The sequence below is a fragment of the Rhipicephalus sanguineus genome, chromosome 10 (assembly GCF_013339695.2).
Source record: "Rhipicephalus sanguineus isolate Rsan-2018 chromosome 10, BIME_Rsan_1.4, whole genome shotgun sequence".
Taxonomy (NCBI): domain Eukaryota; kingdom Metazoa; phylum Arthropoda; class Arachnida; order Ixodida; family Ixodidae; genus Rhipicephalus; species Rhipicephalus sanguineus.
The window spans coordinates 6374943-6394230 of NC_051185.1; the positions used below are offsets into that span (position 1 = coordinate 6374943).

At 47.2% G+C, this 19288-nt stretch overlaps 1 protein-coding gene across 1 annotated transcript; it reads left to right on the top strand.

Moving 5' to 3' along the window:
- Positions 1-1177: 1177 nt before the first annotated feature.
- LOC119372310 (acid sphingomyelinase-like phosphodiesterase 3b) lies at positions 1178-14792 on the top strand. Its single transcript, XM_049419831.1, has 7 exons — positions 1178-1238; positions 2031-2250; positions 2686-2933; positions 4305-4498; positions 5669-5861; positions 9247-9443; positions 13852-14792. Exons 1-7 carry the CDS (start codon positions 1178-1180, stop codon positions 14269-14271), a joined length of 1533 nt encoding a protein of 510 aa, XP_049275788.1. The 3' UTR covers positions 14272-14792.
- The last annotated feature ends 4496 nt before the right edge of the window (positions 14793-19288 follow it).

The window sequence follows — 19288 nt, forward strand, 5'->3', positions numbered from 1 at the left end:
TCCATTGTCTGCATCGTGACCTTCCAAGGCCCCGTGGGTACGTATGCTGGAAAATCAAGCCTTCAATGAAACCTACTATACGTGGGCTGAACCGTGTGCCCGAGATCTGAGCCCAGGCCGCGTTTTTCGTTATTGTGAGGCTGACGTCATATACATAAATACTGGAACTTGAGGAGTAACAAGATCTCACGCTCTCACTGGCCATGGTTTATTTGCTGCCCTAGTTCAACAAATGTGTTAACGCACCGAGCAATAGGCTCGGTGCGTTAATCGTGTATCTGCCCATTCGTATATTACAAGGAACATATAAATCAGTTCTTTACTGTTTAGACAGAGCCAGTACATGGCAGAGTAACTGCGGATCGTCGGGATTGACCTTTCGTCGTGTAGTAGCCATAGAGACGACGACGATGCAGGAGCATGAGGATCATTTGACGCGTATATTTCAAGTGACCATCTCCATCAGTCGCTTCTTATTTTTTTCATCTTAGTTAAGACACGGTCCCATTGAGAGTATTGCGCACAGTTCAGTTAACGACGATGTTCATGATATCGTTGCTCAGCACTTGGGTACAGCTTTTTCCCAAAATAAACGAGGCTACTAAACGCGTGAGCGTTGCTGAGCTCTGGCCACATCATTATGCCCACTAAATGCGTACCGATGCGGTTGAAGCACGTTGGCGGGATAGCTTCATATCAGTGGCGTAGCGCCAGGAGGGGTGGGCGCACCGGGCCCGTGCCCCCCTCCTGCAGAGCCAAAAATGACACTTGGCCACACCTGCCTGCCCGACCCTCACTTCAAGTCAATAAGGTCCCCCCCCCCCCTAAAAAAAAATTTCTGCCTACGCCTCTGTTGCATATCTCCCCGATGTACTCCCCGAACTATGCTGCGCGACTATCGCACCGTATGTTTGCATTCACTTCTTCCGGTGTCATCGATTAGTCGTGCTACACATTTTAATGGTGGATCCGTTAAGGCTGTAGAGTGTGAGAGTGACGACACTTCTACTTACGTCTTCTTCATATAGAGAAATTTTGCTTCTTGTAACACTACACTTGCTAGATGGCCAGACGCAAGATCTCATTTAGTGTAAAGAAACTTCCTTTCTCTTGGCACACGCTGCACTTTGTTTTTGCAGACGTCACAATACCGACGACACGTTTTTCGAACGAACGGATGAGGCCGTCCACACATGACAGGCCTGCAATCGAAGAAGTCCCAGGTGGCAACACAACGGGTGGGTCTTTCCGTGTTCATCTGAACCCTAAAAATTGATAGATCGAGCGCTTGAAACTGTGACAGGAATTCAGTCTACCACATTTCACTAGACTTTTAGGATTTCTTGTACTCCCCGATGAAATGTGTTGCAGACTTCTATGCCTACTTTCTCTTAACTTCATCTGCATTTGAACTCTACTTCATCAACGTGCGTTTGGAGGCCAACTACCATCAATGATTGATCAGGCACTGACCTGAGGCATAGTGACCAAGGTAAAGTCGAAAGCAAGTTCACTTGCCAAGTAAATTCGAAATGTGGTGGTAACATCAAATAAATTTAACCAGCACTACACACTAGGCTAAAGTTTTGTTGGTTTTCTTTGCGATAACTGTATGCTGAAGTACTGGATGCACTGTAGTGGGGACCTAGGATTAACTTTGACCTAGTGATGTACACCTAAACCTATAGCAACGAGGGTATTGCTATTCTTGCCTAAATTTTGCTTGATTCATCATCATCATCATCATCATCATCAGCCTGTCTACGCCCACTGCAGGGCAAAGGCCTCTCCCATGTTCCGCCAATCAACCCGGTCCTGTGCTTTCTGCTGCCACGTAATACCTGCAAACTTCTTAATCTCATCTACCCACCTAATTTTCTGTCTCCCCCTCACGCGTTTGCCATCTCTTGGAATCCAGTCAGTTACCCTTAATGACCTTGCTTGATTAGTACATAGAAATTGATGTCTATGTATAGCTATAGAACTAGGCGGCCAACACAAGTTGACCTGGGTGCTTCCTTTCCCAACAGGCTACTTCTGGCACTTGACTGACCTTCATCTGGACAGGGACTACTCGACGCGGGGCTCTCGCAAGCTCTCATGTCACCGTATCGATAAGGGCCCAACTGGCTTGAGGACTGTCGGTCCTTACGGAGACTTCCTCTGTAACACGCCCAAACTACTGGCGGCGTCCACTTTTGCTGCCATGGAACGAATCAAGCCCGACGTAGATTTCATACTGTGGACAGGGTAAGCCTACTTTTGAATACAGCACATTTTAGTAATACAGCACTTTTTTCGTCCTCGCTACTTAGACGCATTGGGCTAACTAAGGTTTTGATTGATTGATTGATTGATTGATTGATTGATTGATTGATTGATTGATTGATTGATTGATTGATTGATTGATTGATTGATTGATTGATTGATTGATTGATTGATTGATTGAATCTGCCCTAGGCAACCTAGAAATTGTCTTATCTGTAAAATATAGGGCGCCACGCTTTAGTATGCTCTTGATTACGGCGCGTTATTTTTCCTGACGCCTCAATGATGAATCTTTTTTACCACGGCTGACAGAAATATCATTCGACGGTCGGCGCCTTCGTGCTGCCGTTTGCGCTGCCTGACAATCTTGAGACAGTCGTACGGTGTACATTGTTACGCGCCACTACCACGTCACAGGGACAACATGCCCCACGCGAACGGAATCACGTGGTCAGCCCTGTACAGTCAGACAGACTGGATCCGAGCTGTACTGTCACGCCACGCAATGCGACATCGTGCCCTGCTCGTGCCCACCTTGGGAAACCACGACTGGGTTCCGGCAAACGCTCTGGATTCTGAGGACGCGGTGCACTACCGGGCGTTTCTTAACGAAGCCGGCTTCAGACAACTGCTTCCCGTAGATGGATGGAGCACATTCGAGCGCGGTGAGCGATTAAGTCCCGAATTCCTTCTGGTCATTATGCTTCTGTAAGAGTACAGTCTATTGGGCTAGTTGGGAGAGACATTTACCATGCAGTGGGTGTAATCAGGATAATGATGATGATGATGATTGGGCTAGTTCGTTTAAAGCTTTTACCGATGAAATTAGCACGAAAATGAAGCGCGTGCACAAGTATAAACTGGGAACGAGTACAGGCGTTACTGCGAACTGTTTGTTCCGATCGACGCAACCTACGACAAAAAAACGATTCAAGAACGTCTGCCCCTTCCCCATGTGAAAGAAAAAAAAATACACAAGGCTGTTGCGCATTTCAGACATCAAAGTCCGAGAAGCCGACTCTGTTATCGTTTCTGCTTGGGACGGTGTCCTAATTTTCGCACTTCTTTCATTGGTAAATTTAGTGTCGTAAACACTAAAAGATTTTTCATAAAACTTGTAACAAGTCAGTTCTATGGAAGCTCGCGAGATTGATGAAAGAGAAACTTTTTCATCCACCCGTTTGTCGTACGAAGCTAAAAAGGAAATCAATGTGGATTTCTGATAAAGTTGTTAGAAAAGCGCGCATTACAACGCAGGTAATAATGAAAGGGCACCACCACAGTACTGAGCTTACAACAATTTTTGGAAAGCAATTCAGATATTTATATGTTCGCAACCACATCATTGCGCATGTGACTGCCTTAACGCTCTTGATCAGTTCCTAAACCTCGGAGGAAGCTGATTAAGAGCGTTAACTGACATGCGCAATGATGTGGTTGCTAACATATAAATATATGAATTGTTTTCCAATAAAGTTGTAAGTTTGACGTTATGATGGTGTCATCTTTTTCTTGTATGCGTCGTGATGTGCGCTGGTTTTTTTTTTTTTTGGCAGTGTTTAACCAACAACGCCAAGTTTTCGACATCTTGAAAGAAAGTTTTCTTCCTGAGACATCCGCATGCGACACCTTTGGCTCGCTGCTCGCTGTTCCAGGCGCGCGATTATAACCGAGTGGTCAGCGACTGACTCAAAGGATACCGCACACGCGTGCTAATATTATTATTTTTTGGCCGATTCAGCAGTACATTGACAAACAGGGATACTTCTATGAAGACAAAAGAACAATCATGCATCCGTTCGTAGCGTATAGCTACGAACGGAACGAATACGGGATCTCCAGGAAGAAAAGCTCCTTGTTGACAAAATATTTGTCCTGATCCGGGATTAGAAACCATATGGATATACTTCGTAGTTTCGGGCGGCACGCTGGTGGATTACCATTCCTCCCTTTCACAAATATCCCTGTACCTTGCAAGCTTAAGTCGAAATGATTTAGCACAATTGTCTTACGTAGCGTGCACGTTTTCCACGCAGGCGGCTACTACAGCCGGTCGCTCTCGAAGAATATTCGGCTGGTATGCATCAACTCGGCTATCTGGTACAGCATCAACAAGGGCCAGCGTCCTGGACCCAATGATCCCCAGATGGCTTGGCTGAGAGAACAATTGCACGACGCGCAACGTCTAGGACAGAAGGCACGGACTGCAGTGCTACACGAACCAATGATGGTCTTGCTTAGTTTAGGAATCATACTATTATGGTAGAGGCCCCGCCACGGTGGTCTAGTGGTTATGGCACTCGACTGCTGATCCGAAGGTCGCGGGATCCAATCCCGGCCGCGGCGGCTGCATTTTCGATGGAGGCGAAAATGTCTGAGGCCCGTGTACTTAGATTTAGGTGCACGTTAAAGAACCCCAGGTGGTCGAAATTTCCGGAGCCCTCCACTACGGCGTCTCATAATCATATCGTGATTTTGGGACGTTAAACCCCAGATATTATTATTATTATTATTATTATTATTATTATTATTATTATTATTATTATTATTATTATTATTATTATTATATTATTATTATTATTATTATTATTATTATTATTATTATTATTATTATTATTATTATTATTATTATTATTATTATTGTAGAGGTAGTTCACTGATGAGGCCGTCACGTTTTAAATTCTGTAAACTTAGCAGTTGTGGGAGCACACCACCGCGCTTGAACAACTCCCGCAGGTATAGTTACCATGTGCACGGCCGACTCGAAAGCTGCCAGGGCCGTCCTTACCTATGCACTCCTACATCGCAACGAGACTTATTGAGGTTCACGTCAACTGTCCTAAAGGGCCCCTAAACCACCTCCGATAATTTTCTAACATTTCAAGTAAACGCGCGCATCGAGTTCGGAATGCCGTCACGATCAACAATGCCAAACGCGGCAGCGCTACGATGCGTGGGCGCGCCACAAAATAACAAAAAAACAATCCTTTGTCTTCTCCGGGCCTTTCGGTATCCCCAGCGTTGGCCGTGACGTCGCCCCTCGTGTCTGGTCACGTCAGCAACAAAAAGAACCTGTTTTGTTTGCTCCCAGGCACGCGCGCTCGCCGCTCTTCCTCCTCGCACGGTGAGGAGGAGCGCTCGGCCAGGAGGAGAGACGAGCCGACGAACGGAGCGTAGCGAACTAAAAAACGAAGCGAATGAGGGCCGCTTTAGGATCATCAAACGCGTGTAACTCCGCTATTACGGCATCGTTTAAAAAAAGTTCTCGCAACTGCACGTTCGTTGAAGATTCGTGCACAACTGCAACACCTCAACTAAATTTCGACCTCTGGGTGGTTTAGGAGCCCTTTAATGGCATTAAAGCTGATCCCCATAATGAAGCTCTCCGTTTCTTTCGCAGGTGTTTATATCGGGACACATTGGACCTGGTTTCTTTGTCCGATCTATTGCCGACAAAGCCGCAAGCACAGTGCTGTTCGATGACATCAACGACAAGTATCAGGACCTGATCGCCGAGTACAAGGACGTCGTAGCCGGACAGTTTTTCGGCCACCAACACAGCAACACCTTCGTCCTCTTGTCCGACAGGAATGGTGAGCGCGACCCTCGTGTCAAAGTGTCCACGCTTGATACACTATAATGGGGAGCCCTATTATGGATCAAGTATAGGGAAGTTCCCTAAGCGGCCGATCGCGAGACAAAGCTTGCCGCACCGTGCAATCTAAGCAGCATTTGTTCTTCTTGAACAGCTTCATTGTGACTATGTCGGGCACAATTATTGTTAAACAACTTGTATGCGATTTGCAGCGCACAGTGGCGCGGCCACCACGCCTAGTTTGTCATATTTGACGCGTTATAGCTTGTTAACAACTCAAATTAGTGCAACCTTTTTTTTTTATTCAGAATGAGAGACAACGCCCTTGAATTCAATCGAGAGATTTTGAAAAAAATTAGAAGTGGCCTTTTTGAAAAAACTATTTGCAAACTTCGGCATTCTTGTTTGTTTTTTTTTTTTTTTTCTAGGAAGGGTAAACCACATGCGTTTCAGTACAATATTGAAGTATAACGGGGAGTGCAAAAGTATCTAAAATTATTTTAAAATAAAGTGAAAATATAAAAGTCATTCGCTACAGAGTTTTATTATCCTCAGTTGAACTCGTCCACAGCAATAAATTCCTAAAATACCGGTATTTGGCGCATTTTACCATGTCTCATATTTTTCCCTCAAAAGTCTTTCCCCAGCAAATGGAAATTAAACACTCACAATGTTGAATTTCACTTGGTCTTTGTTGGGAATAACTATTGTGACCCATAAGTTCGCCGTTCTTTTGCCAGGTGTGCTCAAAGTTCGGAAATTGTGAAATTGGTGGAAAAGATTTTTTGTGACCAAAATTTATATACTGTAAACGCTCGTTAATTAATTCGAATCTCACGGGACCGGAAAAAACATCCGAATTATCCGAATTCTGAATAATCGAAATTAACAAGACAATAAACAAGTGTATATTACATCAAAGCATTTTCATTTTCTTGAACAATACGTAGATCCTGTACTTATTTTGCATAATAGTAGAGTAAAAGCCGCAATTTTTGTCATTGGCGACTTCGTTCACAATATGACCACGGCTCGAGACCCCTCTGTCTTAAGGTGAAATGTGCTCTGCACCTCTCCCTTATTACGTGCCGTCACCAACAACACGCGCACGTGATGATAATTTTTTCGCCGGAAAAATGGCCGGCAAGTGATTGTTCGTCCATCACATTGTAGCAAGCGAGTTTTGTGCTAGAAAGCGGACCGTGGCTGAAGCTCATCTTTACCAGCTTCCACCGTGCTTGAGTTTTGCTACATTGCGCGCGCATTGCCCGAAGTCAAAACGAAGCTACTGAGGGCCGCATCCGCTGCATAAGTACGCGATCATAGCGCCCACACAGTTCTCAATGCACGCGCACGGCCTACATCCAGAGTCGGAACGAAACTGCTGAGCCCTGCATATCTGGTACTGAATCAATCTGGCTCACTAAAGCACAATCATGGACAGTGGCGTAACCAGGGAGGGGGGGTTGGGGGGGGGGGGGGGCAAACCGGGCCCGTGCCCCCCCCCCCTCCGAATTTTTTTTTTTTTTTTGCCATGGCATAGAGAGCACAAAATGGCACTCGATCACATCTGCCTGCCCGACCCCCACTTCAGATCAAAAAAGTCACAGTTTCGCCTTAACGGCGAAGCAATGAATGCGATAGCAATAAATTGGAATGTAACGCGAAGAACGGAAAGCAGCTCGACATTGCCAGCGCGTCGCTAGAGCCCAAAGGACGCACGAAAAGAACGCACACAGGACGAGCGCGAACTATCATGCGTCAGAGCTCGACACTGGAAGCGCACTGCTCAAACATAAAGCAGGACGCAACTGTCCCAGTTGTTACTTATTTCTGTTTGAACAGCGCGCTCCTTTCGCAAACGCGGCCGCTGCAGCGAGCGAAGCGACCTTCGTACGCTCTGTGACTTCAGCGCGGACATCGCGGGGAAAGCACAAGACATACAACCCCCGCTCCCCCCCGCCAGCCGCCCCCTTCTTTCCTCTAGATAAGCGCACGAAGGCGACCACGCCCTGTAGGTCGAAGAGCAACGGCGTTCGCAGTTACGGGGCGACGATCTTTAAAGCGCGCCACGCGTGCACATCGCGCCATCTGTGTGGTAACTAAGAAAGCAGGCTGATGTAAGTGGTTTATATAAATAGCTCGCCGTTAGCAGGCTGAAAGACGGTGCTGTTGGTGGCCTAACCATCTAACGCGGCGCGCTGGAAAGCGGGAGGTCGATCGTTCGATTCCGCGCGTCGGAAAGTTTTTCTGAATTATTTTTTCTTTGTGGCTTTGATTATATATATATATATATATATATATATATATATATATATATATATATATATACGGCGCATGACGGCGGCGACGGCAAAAATCAGCCGAGACTGTCCATATAATTGCTATCGCAATAAACGTGACCCCCCCCCCCTCACCGAAAAAAGCTTCTGGCTACGCCCCTGATCTTGGATGACAATTACGCAATTCTGAAGGTACGCGGCGAAAACGAAACTACCGCTTGCAACAGCTTTTACCCGAGTCGCTATCAACCCGATGTAGAAACCACGCAGTTCGCGCGCACCGCGTAAATTCGAAAACGAAGCAAGTTTGCCACAGCCGATGAAAAAATGGTCACCAACAACGCGATTATGTTAAGACTGGATGGCGACCATTCCTTTCTGAAGGGCTGTGGCCGTTTCGGTTGTTCGCTCCTTTGTGTCGTACATGTGCGGCGCTTCTTTCTTGGCGCGCTCCGAGGATCGTCCGAATTAACCAGGTCGCGGCCCGATATGACCGAATTAACGAGAGTTTGATGCCATTAATGCTTGCCGGGACCACAGAACACATCCGAATTATCCGATTTTCCAAATTGACGGGGGTCGAATTAGCGAGGTTTCACTGTGCTTTTCTTAGGCAAACAATTTTTTTTTTTCACAAAACTAACTACGAAATCATTGCTCCGGGTCTAAAACCTGCGCCTAAATTTCATCAAAATCGGGAATGGCGACCGGGACCTCGTGTTGGTTCTTATCTGGACACACCCGCTTATATTTGGATTGTTGTGTTCATTTCTTCTTTTCACCCGCCACGGTTTTCTGGTAGTTATGGCACTCGATTGCTGACCCGAAGGTTGCGGGATCGAATCCCGGCAGCGGCGGCTGCATTTTCGATGGATGCGAAAACGCTTGAGGCCCGTGTACTTAAATGTGCACGTTAAAGAACCCCAGGTAGCCAAAATATCCGGAGCCCTCCACATACGGCGTCCCTCATAACCATATCGTGGTTTTTGGACGTTAAACCCCAACAGTTATTATTATTTCTTTTCTGTTTGCCTTGTTATGGAGCTATAGGCTCCTGTGAATGGCGACGTGGGATGTCTTGCATGCTATATTTGTACGTAGGTACTCCGGTGAGCTCTGTCCAACTTGCTGGATCTGTGACGCCGTGGGGCAGCAGCCATCCTATCTACCGTACCGAGTCGGTGCCTACGAATCCCTGCGTGCGACTATACACCTACCGCCGCAACACTGGCGAGCTCCTCGACTACACTGTCTACTACCTAGACTTGGAAAAGGCCAACGTAGATGCCCTCCGTCGGGTAATTCACTTGTTGCTTCACCAAATGTTAAAGGACACTAAATATAAAACCGATTTTTCTTGCGTTAGTAGTCCGCCGCGGTGGTATAGCGGTTACGGTGCTCGGCTGCTGACCCCAAGGTCATGGGTTAGATCCCAGCCGCGGCGGTCGCATTTCGATGGAGGCGAAATGGTAGAGGCTCGTGTACTGTGCGATGTCATTGCACGTTAAAGAACACCAGATGGTCGAAATTTCCGGAGCCCTCCACTACGGCGTCTCTCATAATAATATCGTGGTTTTGGGACGCAAAACCCCAAATATTAGTATTATTATTAGTGTTAGTACATTAAAATTTCATATTATCGAAAGCACCACTCTTACCGCGAGAAGACGCTTGGTAAGCGAGAAAAACGCGAAAAAAAAAAAACACTAGTGGCGGCGCCACCTTGCAATTCTCGCACCAACTCGCCTTGACGTCATACAATTTGACGGCATCTGCTAGGGCGTACATAATCGTTTGTCTCTAAAAATGATTTACATTATGCTGTAGAGGACACAAAGCCTTAACGTAGCAAGTTTCAGAAATATTCATTGAACCAACGGGGGCAAAATGCGCAAAAAAGGCTGTGAAATTCGTGAAGTCACACTCACGTTCACGTGCCGAAGTTTCGGCGCGAAATTCGAACATGAAGCTTTTGCCTTCATTTCCTCTTCTAATAATTAACCTGTGGTGGCGAAATTGAAAACAAGCTAATTTAATGTTTCTAATTATTCTTCCTGTAAATATTTCAGCGAAGACTGTAAAGGTCGGGCCCCTGGCCAAATTTTGTCATTACAAACCTTATCGGTGCGCAGATGTCCTGGGGACGATTGTGTCCGCAAGTTATAACGCAGCTGGACCTTCAAATGAGAGCGGCCGCTTATCCTTGTTTTCGAATCTGCCTATTTCCCACTCCAGAAAAGAGTCGCATCACAGCTTTCGCTTACCACGTCACAGGTCTCAGCTGAAGCCCCCAAAAAGCTTGATGCGACACATTTTGACCGCTGTTTTCAAAAGGTTCTGCCACATCCGCCGCCATTGCGATGAGCGGTACTGGATAACGCACCACGTGGTTATAAATCTTCAGAAAAACACAAATACCCAAAAATACGGACGTGCGAACAGCCGCCGTCGTTGCGAAATCGGTAGAGCACGTGTCATGCGAAGTGTCTCGGTTCGGCTTCCACCCATAAGCGTGCGCAGGGTTCCCCTTCAGGGGGGGGGCGAAGGTTCGTCGCAGCGCCCCCTCCCTATTATGTCAATGTATGCGGCTGCCTTTGCGCCCCTCTTCTCGCCCCCCCTACAATGTATTGGCCTCGAGGAGTTACGGAGTCGCCCTCTATCGGACGCGCCTCGATTGCGTGCTAGGCAGGATGCCGCCGGCGCGCTCCCCATAGGTTTTGCTGTCGGCGCTCTACAAAAACACCTCGCGGAAGCCCTCCAGGGCATTTCTGTAAGTACTGTCGAAATGAACTGTGTTCTTTACTGTCAAGATAATCATTTTCGACGAACTGAAAGCACAAGAGTCTACAGTCGCTGTCTCTTTGCAGAAAACCGAGCACCCGCTTCACGGTGTCACCGCGTTGGAGACCCCTGAACCTGCTTCTTGCGTGGAAGGTAGTCACTCGCTGAGTGCAAACTATGTGAAATATCTCGTTAGAGTAGACTGCCTGTATAACCAAACGGAGCATAACAGAAAGAAGCCTCAAGCCAGCGATCGCACGGGTTCGCGACGACTGACGGTGCCTCTACATGTATGAGCGTCTGCATGTATGTTCGTACTGATGGTTTCGCTTTTGCTACGAGCGCGTTTTGGCACCGCGCCGCAAAACATGAGAATTTGTGAGTAAACAAACAACTACTGTTGCGCGGACGCTATCAGAGCAGTTCAAAAACAATTTCCTTACAACTGCGGCTTCGGTGCGCATGACAACTTTGTGATCTGCCGTCCCGACGATTCAGTGTTTTTTTTTCTTCTTCGGTCTAAATTCGGGTACGTTTCAATGTCATTTGACAAGTTGTCTCGCACTGCGTATTGATCGGTCTTCTCAGCGGGCAAACGCCGCTGCTTCTGTTTCTTTATTCAGCGCATTCGTTTCGTTTGGTGCTCACACAAAACGTGAGCAAATGCGACGCCTTTTTTTTTAATGCTCCTTAATTATCGTTCCGTTTGCATTTCAGTGAACTTGCCGCTCTCTGTCATCAACAAATTCATAGACCAAAGCTTCACCACTTCGAGATTGCTGGTGGAAGGAGAACCAGTCTACGAGACCGAGCATGTAGTAGCATGCGACGCCTAGGAAAAGAAAGAAAATACAGTAACGCGGGAGAATCAGTACATCGACTGACAAGAAGAAGATGGCTTTCGCCTTCTAGTCATCTTTAACGAATGCATAAGGAACCCTGTGCGTTTTTTAATTCAACGTATCTAAACAATGACTTGCGCATCTGCAGCCGATTTTGTGGACGCTGAGCGCGGGGCCGACGATCACGAGGTCGCATTGGAGGGTTCTGAGATGGCATCGCACGTGGTAAAATGTAGCGCTTTTACCATCCTGTGGCAGATAAGCATCATTTGCCGGCGGGAAGCGCGCGCGAGCCATCGTCTCAGTGCGCGCTGTCTGCTACTCACCGAACATCGCAGGCCCGACGCAGTAACAAAAGTCTTCGTCGCGGAAGTGCATGTTGCACACAAGACTCGTAGCGCATGGCTACTTGCCGGTTCTTAGCTTTACAATCCATGCTTCACGCTGTTTCTTGTCCTGCGGTTACCCGTGCAGGCTGACACTGGGCTCCTTTGCGTAAGCGCGGCGCTGCGGCACCGAGCGGTAGAGCCCCATGTTCGTCGCCTTCGGAGGCAGTCACTCCATTACAATGGTTTCAATTGAGTAGAGAATGAGAGAAAACTTCCGAATTTGAACAGACCGCAGCGCATGTGGGACTTGAAACTCGTTTCAAAGCACGCGGCAGTGCGCCACAAGCAGCCGACGCGGCCGCGGAGACCACGTGATCCTGCCAAGTACGTCACGCCGACGGTGGCGCCGGCGTTTCCAGTGGTGGGCCTCGAGGCCAATAGGGCTGACTTTGCGCCCCCCCTTCTCGCCCCCTTGCCCCCCCCCCCCCCCCTGCGCACGCCTATGCTTCCACCGTTGTTTTTTGTCCACGTTCATTTCTCTTTGCCTCGGCATTCGTACACTTCAACCAACAACTAATAATTTTCTTGTGCTTTTCTTGGATTCATTAACTGTTAACTTCATATGATTATGCAAAGTTATGACGAGATAATGCTCTAGGCAATAACTGAAAGAACGAGAAATCGTTGAACAAAGAATGTCGGTAGAGCCAACGTTTAGATAAGAGGCTTGTTTTCTTCAGCAGCAGGCATATAGTTGTGCGCAGGGTTCCCCGTCAGGGGGAGAGGGGGGAACGTTCATCGCAGCGCTCCCCCTCCCTACTAAGTCAAAGTATGGGGCAGACATTGCTGGTAGGGGGGTGGGGGGAGGGTGGCTATGTGTACAGAGAGTTTTCAGAAATATAGAGTGCTAAGCAGGGCTTTTTAGTACACTGAACTTTGGTTGAACTGTGCGAAGACGGAAGGAAGTAAAGTGACAAAAAAACTCGAGTTTTCTGTGTCTGCAGTCTTCTGGAAAAAATATGGGGGAAAGGGGTTGGGAGGTGTCAAGGTTCGGGGTGTAGGAATAAGTTATAAAGCGAGATGCACTGCAGAAGCACATACTTGCTGCGGCAAGACTAGGAAGATGACGGACCATGGGTTTTAAGGGAATGTGAAAATGTCCACCCGGCAGTATCCTTAGGCACTAGACCACATGGATTTTAGAGATAGCAGCGGTAATGTTAGCAGGTCCGCGATAGAGATCAGTAAAACACGGCTGCAGGATTTATGGCGGAAAAGTAGGGAGGAAGACGGAAAACGATATAGCCAGAAAACCAAATTCACTCTACCGTGAAGCGCGGAAAGTAAAGCTATTACTTCAGTCTTTTTATTCTTTAGCAAAAATATTTCATTCATGTAGTCAGGGTATCAGGTCAAATTCAAATTTGAACATGGTGCTTGAAAGACGTGGTGCAATGTTACAAACGACAAAGGAGCCATGCGGCGCTCTGTTTGCCCTCTTTTTTTCTTCTCGTTCGTAATGTTGCGCCACGCCAGCCCAACACTGCGTGTTGTTGAACTCACAGGCCACCGCCCTTTTATAAAGGAAACGCTCATATATTCATCCCTTGTCGAAATGTTGGCTCAGGTGGCTTTGGTTGTTAGACTATTTCTCACATAACTTCAAGCCTCAGCCTGACACTGAGCTTCTGTCTTGTTAGGAAATCACTGAGTTGTTCAAATGTGTCTACATTCTGTCTCCATCGGGCGTCCAGGAGGAGCCTCAGTGGGAACTACTCTACTCAGCGAGGAGTTACCTCGGCGTACCCGACCTGAGCACGGCCTCGATGATCGATCTGGCCAATCGAATCGCCCGTTCGCCGGACCTGCTGTCGCGCTACATCGCTCTCAGTTCGTCCCTCAAGGACTCCGGGCCGTGCGGCAAAGTGTGCCGGCGAACCATGTTGTGCGCCGCCCTCGCATCGCGATTGGATTTTCACGCGGCATGTCTCGCCCAGAGAGACAGTTCCCTTCGAGTTCGACTTCGGAAGACGAACCGCGCCGAAGCAGCCATCCCCACGTGTTTGGACGTGGCCATCCTGTTGTTAGTAACGGTCACCGGACTCGCTTTTATCGCGATCGTCAAAAGGAACAGCATGATACGGTTGTATCCGCGATATGCCAGATTCTGGTGATCACGTGCCGTATACGTTTGGTCACGAACCCTTCTAACGTGATCACAAAAACGCGCGTTTTCTTTTGTTTGTACTACTCTCACGCGGTTTTGCCGGATGCACATATTTGTGTTTCCTGATTTTTTTTTTTTTTTTGCTCGAATTACATCCTTATTGCTATACACGAATGTCAGCTTTTAAATTCGGCAACTTTTGTCTGTTGCTGTCATATGCCATCAGTTGATACGAGGGCAGTCACACCATCGAGCCTGCCTCAAACCTCACCGAGAAAGCCTCAAAGCCAGCCTCATCACTGCCAAGAAACTATTTTTGAGTGTTCAACTTTGCAGAGCTGCGCTATCCTGTCATACACCCGACTATCTTGCTGGCTCTTTTCGTCCTGGGAGATAGCCCCAGCGATCGAATTTGGCTAGTTTTATTGACGAACAATAATCAAGACATTGGCATTGTATATATAATAAAAATAAGCGAAAATTACAAGTGTGTCGTAGTAAACTACTATGTACGGGATATCCTTCAATATATTGTCGCACGTATGCGCCAGTGGCAACGACAGTGAAGCAGCGCGAGTGCCCTTGGTCCAGAGCAGGGACGAGGAAGATGTTGCTGTCCTTGCAACGACTAATAAAATGTATTATTGCGATAGCAATTATATGGACACTCTAGGCAAACTTTTGCCATCGCCGTCATGTCCCGAATATGTATATGTTGTAGGGTTTTGCGGCTGCGGTTAGCCCTGAACCCTTAAGAGGTGAGACCAAGACCCAAAGAGATATATCTTTACTGCATCGAGCCTCGGCCGCAACTGCCAGCTGCCGGCAGCTGCCGCGTGACACGAGCGCACACGCGATAGTCGTCGTCTTCTACGCGCTCACAGCCGCCGAGCGCCCCCATACTGCCCCCTCCCTTCGGAATGAAGTGAGCGAAAAGTACGGGAACTTCACAACGGTAGCCCGCGCAAGTGTCCTGGCTATCCTTGGCCACGGCGGACTGCGCGTGGCACACAGGACCACCTGCCAGCACTGTCCGTCCACAAATGCTTGTAGGACCTCATGGGCTGTCGGATGTCATAACCGCTGACTTGTGCAGCGGTTGTGCCGCTGACTTGTGCAGGCTCACCGGACTCACTCAGGTTGACGACCACGTTCACTCGCGAGAGCAGGACCGCGAGAGCCCGGTGCAGCGCCACACCCACCGAGCGAACGGGCACAGAGTAGTCACGGTAGACCTCCTGGCGCTGACGTTGTTGCTTGGTGCTGGTGCCGTTGTCGTAGATGTTTCGCTGTGTCGCTCGCTGTGTCGTGTTTTTCCGTTGTAGCCGCCAGGACCAGTCACGTCGTGGTGGCGGCCACTCCTCCAGGTGGTAGTCGTTAAATGCTGGCGACCTCAGTTTCTTGAGCTCGTTCTGCCGCATTCTCTCAGAGCTTGCCGCATTCACTCGCTTGCAGAGAGAGAGCTGTTTTATAGGCGCTTTCCAGAACCGTTCCTGGCAGGACTGGCAGAAGTGGTGCTACGCGAATCTAGGTCGCAAAGAAAAGAAGCCCAACCGCAAGTTGACAAGGCCAAAGTTTCCGTCATCCTCTACCTGCATGGCGTATCCCACCGGGTGAAAAAAGCGGCTGAGCGAGCGGGAGTAATTGTGGTTTAAAGCTCTCTCTGCAAGCGAGTGAATGCAGCAAGCTGAAACCCGCGTGCCAGAAGAAACAAGCAACTCGGTTTGTTCCCTGCAAAACAGGAGTGGTGTACGAGATCCCGACGTCCTGTGGAAGATTGTACATCGGTCAAACAGGCCGGTGTGTGAATGACCGCCTACGTGAACACGCCAGCAATCTTGGAGCGAAGACCGGCAGCAACTTGGCAATTCTTTGCGCTAGGTGCGGGTGTAGCCCCGATTTCCAGCAGACGCGCGCATCGTTCGCAGTTATCGGGATTCCCGAGCCCGAGCAATCTACGTATGAAGCCTTCGAAATGCATAACGTCGGGTCAGCATGTGTCAGTTCACCTTCGATAGCGTTAACAGACAAAGAGATTAGCTATCTGCACCGTTAATTTCATGCGTTGTATAGGGTAGGGCGCGTGCGTTTTTCAATATCACTCCCCCTCCTCTCATGTCTCTCATGTGAAAAGCTATTCGTGTTCACACAAATAGAAAGCATTGTTGGTAGTCAGCGCCTGGTCCTGTCTGTTTCTTTCTGTGTCCTCGTACTTTACGCGCTGTTTCGAACCATGACACCGAAAACGGTTTTCAGGTCGGAGGCAGCGCGAAGGAACGTAAGCAACTTTATTATTATTTATTATTATTATAATTATTATTATTATTATTATTATTATTATTATTATTATTATTATTATTATTATTATTATTATTATTATTATAAATAAATATTCCAAATCAACATAGTTTTCTTGCTGGCCGCTCAACTACCACAAATCTTGCTAGTTTCATGACGCAGATCTCCACACCTATTTCTCAGAGAGGACAGGTTGACGTAATCTACTGTGACCTGAGCAAGGCTTTTGACGTAGTCAGCCACACACTGATTATGGTTAAACTTGCGAACTTTGACGTTGACTTGTCGATTGTGAATCTCTTGCACAGCTATCTGCTCAATAGGTCTTGTTATGTTGCCGTAAATGGCCAAACCTCTTCTTTGTATAAAGTGACTAGTGGGGTCCCTCAAGGGTCGGTATTAGGCCCACTCCTATTTTTAATTTACGTTAATGATGTTTCTTTTGCCATTCGTAATTCTTCTTTCCTCTTGTATGCCGATGACATCAAGATATTTAAGGAAATTCATTCAGTTAACGACTGTCGCTTGCTGCAGTCAGATTTGTGTTCTTTTTCCGAATGGTGCAACGGCAATAACCTTTCTCTAAATACCTCAAAGACAAAATTCATGCCTATCACTCGCAAAACATCTAGCGTGTCATTTCAATACTTTGTCAATTCTGTGCCATTATGCAAGGTTTATGAAATCAGTGATCTTGGTGGTGTTGTTGACAGTGCGTTCAACTTTTCTTCTCACGTTAAGCGTGCTGCTATGCGGGGCCTTCGTTCTCTCGGATGTGTTTGTAGAATATCTCGAGAATTCAGGTCTCCCATGGCCCTACAAAAATTGTACACGGCAATATGTCTTCCGCAACTTGAGTATGCGTCCGTGATATGGAATGGCGTTGCTCAATCCAGCGGTAACACCATTGAACGAGTCCAGAAAAAATTCCTCAGCATATATAACCATCGTTTTGCTAAAAATGACTCTGGATCTCGTTCAAATACTGCTGAATCATTATCACTGCCATCACTTCACTGCCGACGAAATCGTTCTGATCTCTTATTTCTCAACAAGCTAGTCCACGCTATCATATCCTGCCCTGTACTTCTCAATTGTGTTAATTTTCGAATTCCGCGTAAGTTAACCAGAGAGAACAGACCGTTTCATGTACCCGCCTGCTTCTTCCAACACTCTACCGTTCACAGAATACAAAGTCTTTATAATATTAACTTTCTTGATCTTGACGTTTTTCATAGTCCACATTCATTGTTTTTATCCGAGCTTTGCACTGTTTTGACATAGTATGGCACAATGTACAAAGTCTTACCTTCTCCGTCTTTCCGCATAGTTGTATATGTGCAATCTAATTTTTTATTCCCCTTCAATATTTCTCATATTGTCTTATTTTACTCCTCCCCTTTTGTGTTCATTTCTCTTTGTCTACGTGTTTTTGCTCTTTTTATTTCTGAAGACTGTCTGTATTGTATTGTTTTTTTTTTAATGATTTTTTTTTGCGTGCGCCTGCACAAAGACCTCACGGTTGTTCCTGGGCACGTTAAATAAATGGATTGATTGATTGATTGATTGATTATTATTATTATTATTATTATTATTATTATTATTATTATTATTATTATTATTATTATTATTATTATTATTATTATTATTAAGTACCAAAGTCCACTCCGCCATAGTCATAAGCGAAGATCGACGCGAACGCCGAAACGCTTCGTGCCTTTTACGACTTTATTGCCTTTAATCTAGCGCTGCGTTAGCCGCGTACCTTCAGAGCTCGTAGTAACTATCGATGATCATGTCGATAGCGAGCGCGGTTTTGTGCGCGGCGGTGCAGCAAACGGTAGTTCAGTTTTCAATCCACGTGCGCTGGTCGCGCACGTGCCTTCAAAACTACGTCGTTTGTTGCTATTTATGATCGCATCTGCCACGGTTTGTCCACAGCGTTTGCGGAAAGCAGCGTCGCTTTGACTGGGTGAGCGTTGGACTCGCGTGTACTTTCGGAGTTCCGTCAGTTTCGTCGTCGCCGTACATGATCGTGTAAAGATCAACCGCGGTTTTGCCGACAGCGGTTGTGGCAAACGATAACCACAGTTCTGACAGTGTGTACGCTGGCCGCGTGCGTACATCCGAAGCTTCCAGCACGCTGCTCTCGGCCGTCACTCGACGGTTTCGGCACCAAGTTCGTATCACCCGCCGCGATGCGGAAAAGTGTTCGGAACATCCGACTGGGGAATTTCACGAATCCGTGTCAGCCTCGCAAAAAGCCTGGATCGGATTGGGTTGGATTTCTGTCAATGTGGCCATATCACGCACAGGAATTCCGATTTCCAGGAGATTTTCCTGCCAACCGTACAAACGTGAGAAATTGTCGAAATCCGGGAGTCTCCCGGAAAATCCGGGAGACTTGGCAGGTATGGAAATTTCTTTCCGTTTCACGTAAAGGCTGCGAACTTTTTTTACACGGGATATAAAGTATGTCCAGGTCGCCAGAACCGTCACAGCATGACAACATTTTGAAACTTGTGCAAACAATGACATGTAGCGACACGGAACTGATATAACGTATTGACAAGAAAGAAGACACGAGTGCACAACAAGGGCCGATATGAGCGCCAGCTTCGTGACAAGGCTGGATGGCCAGAAGTACCTAACTGTCACCTGGAAGGCATAGAAAAGGGATACAAATAAAGCTATCTAAAGAATTAAAACGCTCCGAAACGTATTCG

Coding starts and splice junctions, on each gene's coding strand:
- LOC119372310 (XM_049419831.1), top strand. CDS start 1,178: ATGAGGCCGTCCACACATGACAGGCCTGCAATCGAAGAAGTCCCAGGT. Junction 1,239..2,030: donor CCCAGGTGGCAACACAACGG/GTGGGTCTTTCC, acceptor CTTTCCCAACAG/GCTACTTCTGGCACTTGACT. Junction 2,251..2,685: donor GATTTCATACTGTGGACAGG/GTAAGCCTACTT, acceptor ACCACGTCACAG/GGACAACATGCCCCACGCGA.